Here is a 4,341-nt window from a genome sequence, read left to right as displayed (position 1 = left end):
CCAAATTTTCTTTCCTCTCGAGATTCCACATTAATCAGTACCTGTCCGTTAACTGACCATTTGCTGAGTGCTAATGAGTCTCATTGAGAATGGTCTAATCACATGAGGCCAAATAATATAAAAACAAAATTGATTTGCTAACAACAAAAGTGGGTGGGTCCAGGGAGCAGAGTGCCAAGGAAAATTTGAAACAAGCCAATCAGCTCAGGCTCTCTATATATACACACATACACACACTCGTTTGTCCGGCGCTTCCTATTGACCGGCCGCCACTGCTTCCGAGCTCCACATTCAGATCAGTAAAATCTGATTTGTCCTCGAGTAGCATTGTGATGGGTTTTCCGGTAGCATCTACACCACTGTGGTCATAATAATCACCAGAAATTCTATTTAATTCAACACCCTGACTTTCATTCAGCAGGACACTGCAGGACACTGCAGGACACTGCAGGACACTGCGCACCATCTGACTGGTAAGTCATTCCTCAGATCACAATTAGAATAGCTACTGTTCAACTCGCCAGACTAATACAAGTTCACACACAGCTCGTCCTATAGAAACTGTGTCTGTTCCCCGATTAGTGAGATTAAAAGATAAATTTATTAATAACTCTCGAAATAATCTTATCACAATTAATCCTGAAAAAGACCAAATAGGTAAAGAAAAACAATTTCTTAAGTTTGGGCTTCTGAACATTAGATCTCTTGCACCGAAAGCACTTATTATTAATGAAATGATCTCAGATTATAGTTTCGACGCACTCTGTCTTACTGAAACCTGGCTTAGACCAAATGAATACATTGGTCTGAATGAGTCTACTCCATCAGGATATTCCTATAAACATGAGCCCCGTCAGACAGGTCGTGGTGGTGGTGTTGGAACCATCTATAATAATTCTCTTACCGTTACTCAGAAAACAGGACCCAGGTTTAACTCATTTGAAGTGCTTGTCCTTAATGTTGCACTCTCAGACAGGCATAAAAAATCCCTCCTATCTCTTGCTCTGGCCACCGTGTACAGACCCCCGGGGCCCTACGGTGATTTTCTTAATGAGTTTTCACATTTACTCTCAGATCTTTTGATCAGTTTTGACAAAGTGTTAATTGTAGGAGACTTTAACATTCATGTAGACGATGCTAACGATGCGTTAGGGCTCGCATTTATAGATTTACTAAATTCCTTTGGGGTTAAACAAAACATTAATAGACCAACTCATCATTTTAATCATACACTAGACTTAGTTATATCACATGGGACTGATGTTACTGATATAACTGTTCTACCTCAAAGCGATGACATCACAGACCATCACCTCTTAGTGTACGCTCTACCTGTAGAACATATTAGACACGTCTCTCCACGTTATAAACTTTGGTAGAACTATAACTCCGACCACTAAAGACAGATTTACAAGCAATCTGCCAGATCTGTCTCAACTTCTTACTAGACCCCGAAATGCAGATGCACTAGATGAAGTAACTAACAGCATAGGCAATATTTTTACCAGCACACTAGACACTGTTGCCCCCATCCGACTAAAAAAGGTCAGAGATAAAACACCGTCACCATGGTACAATAGTCATACTCACGCCCTCAAGAGAGCAACCCGTAACCTCGAGCCAAAGTGGAGAAAAACCAAATTAGAAGTTTGAAGCCATCTGATTGAAATAAACCAGAACAATCCCAGATTTTTATTCAGTACAGTGGCTAGACTAACAAAACATCAGATTCCTGGAGAGAGTATTTCAGCATACTTTAGTAGTGAGGACTTTATGAATTTCTTCACTAAAAAAATTGATAGTATCAGGAACAAAATATTGGATGTTCAACCACTGACGGCATCTGGTGATCCAGACCAGCCTACAGCTCCACACTTAAAGCTACAATGCTTTACCAGCATAGGGCAGGAAGAGCTAGTTAAACTTATCACCACGGCTAAACCAACAACGTGTTTGTTAGATCCAATTCCAAATAGATTGCTGAAAGAAGTGATACATGCAGCTGGAGAGCCTCTTCTTAATATTATTAACTCCTCGTTATTTCTAGGTTATGTCCCAAAATCTCTTAAGTTAGCAGTTATTAAGCCTCTTCTTAAGAAACCGAAACTAGACCCTGATGAAATATCAAATTACAGACCGATTTCAAACCTTCCGTTTATATCAAAAATACTAGAAAAAGTGGTGTCAGCTCAATTATGCTCCTTCCTACAGGAAAACAATATCCTTGAAAAATTTCAGTCAGGTTTCAGGCCCCATCATAGCACAGAAACTGCACTAGTTAAAATCACTAATGACTTGCTTTTAGCTTCGGACCAAGGCTGCATCTCCATTTTAGTCCTGCTTGATCTTAGTGCTGCATTCCACACTATAGATCATAATATCCTCATAGATCGCTTACAAAATCACACAGGTATGCAGGGACAGGCATTAAAATGGATTAGATCCTATCTGCCTGATCCATACCATTTTGTAGATTTAAATATAGAACTGTCCAGTATAGTGCCAGTGAAATACGGGGTCCCACAAGGGTCAGTTTTAGGACCTCTGCTTTTCTCAGTATACATGCTTCCATTGGGTAACATCATTAGAAGGCATGGGATTAGTTTCCATTGTTATGCTGATGATACCCAGTTATATCTCTCATCAAAACCAGATGAAATATCTAATTTGTCTAGACTAACTGAGTGTGTTAAAGATATTAAAGATTGGATGACTGATAATTTCCTATTATTAAATTCTGACAAGACAGAGACATTACTTATTGGCCCAAAAACCAGTACACAGAAGCTCTCGCAATTCAGCTTGCATCTAGAAGGATGTACTGTTACTACTAGCTCAACAGTGAAAGACCTGGGTGTAATATTAGACAGCAACTTATCCTTTGAAAATCATATTTCCAATATCACAAAAACAGCCTTCTTCCATTTTAGAAATATTGCCAAGCTTAGGAACATTTTATCTGTATCTGATGCAGAAAAGCTAGTTCATGTATTCCTGACCTCCAGACTGGACTACTGTAATGCATTACTAGGTGTTTGTCCTGCATCTTCAATAAACAAGCTACAGTGAGTCCAGAATGCAGCTGCCAGAGTTCTTACCAGATCAAGAAAATATGATCATATAACCCCAATATTATCATCCCTGCACTGGCTACCTGTGAAGTTTAGAATTGACTATAAATTAGCTCTACTCACGTACAAGACTCTAATTGGTTTAGCTCCCACCTATCTCTCCAGTCTTCTAACACGTTACAATCCACCACGCTCTTTAAGATCACAAAATTCCGGACTTCTAGTAGTTCCCAGAATATTAAAGTCCACAAAAGGGGGTAGAGTGTTTTTGTATTTAGCTCCAAAACTTTGGAATAGTCTTCCTGACAGTGTTCGGGGCTCAGACACAGTCTCCCAGTTTAAATGTAGACTAAAGACTTATCTCTTTATCCTGGCATACATCTAACACATCCCATAACCTTGTGCTCCAGTACATCTGATTAAATGCACATTCAGATAGTACTGCTAATATTATGAACAGCAGCTACGCTAATGCTGTTCCATTGTTTCCCTTCTTCTACCCATCCCGAGGCATACAGAGACTGTGCCGGCTCCAGTGGCATCCGGAGATGGACCAGCTCCAGCCGGGTTCTGCTTGTGAGGATTGGGATATTCAAGCAGCGCTGTGGACAACAACCTCCTTATTGATTTACATAACACTATACACATGCTGTATCTGCATCACACAACTGTCACCCAAATGAGGATGGGTTCCCTTTTGAGTCTGGTTCCTCTCAAGGTTTCTTCCTCTTACCATCTAAGGGAGTTTTTCCTTGCCACAGTCGCCTCAGTCACCTCAGGCTTGCTCACTTGGGATAACATCTAGGACTGTCTGTCTGTCTGTCTGTCTGTCTGTCTGTTTATATGTTTGTTGTTTTCTTATGTCGTTTCTCATGTAAAGCTGCTTTGAGACAATGCTCTTTGTTAAAAGCGCTATACAAATAAAATTGAGTTGAATTGACAGTAACTCAATCCAGCACATCCTTTTATTTCAGCTTTTATTTGTTTTTAATCGAGGTCATGAAACCACAGCGCGTGTGTGGACACAGACGATTTTATTTTAAAGTCTTAAGTCTGAGCTGCGATGTGACATTTAGCTCACGCTGTGTACAAGAAACCCATTATTTCAGTCTCGTTGTACTTCGACCTGAACGCTTCTCTTGATTGCCTCCTGGATTTAATTTTCTGTTTCTCAGAATCAGCATAATTACAGACACTGTACCAACTTTAATCACAAACCTGATTGCAGTCTAAACCTCAGCTCCATGTTTATTCAGCGCTGTTGGTGATA

At 40.0% G+C, this 4,341-nt stretch overlaps 1 protein-coding gene across 1 annotated transcript; it reads left to right on the top strand.

Moving 5' to 3' along the window:
• Window positions 1–332: 332 nt before the first annotated feature.
• LOC131354733 (uncharacterized) lies at window positions 333–2,443 on the top strand. The gene is made up of 2 exons (XM_058392701.1): window positions 333–344; window positions 501–2,443. The coding sequence occupies exons 1-2, from the start codon at window positions 333–335 to the stop codon at window positions 1,377–1,379; spliced, it is 891 nt and encodes a 296-aa protein (XP_058248684.1). The 3' UTR covers window positions 1,380–2,443.
• The last annotated feature ends 1,898 nt before the right edge of the window (window positions 2,444–4,341 follow it).

Source organism: Hemibagrus wyckioides, linkage group LG06, assembly GCF_019097595.1.
Source record: "Hemibagrus wyckioides isolate EC202008001 linkage group LG06, SWU_Hwy_1.0, whole genome shotgun sequence".
NCBI lineage: Eukaryota > Metazoa > Chordata > Actinopteri > Siluriformes > Bagridae > Hemibagrus > Hemibagrus wyckioides.
This window is presented reverse-complemented; position numbering and strand designations above follow the sequence as displayed.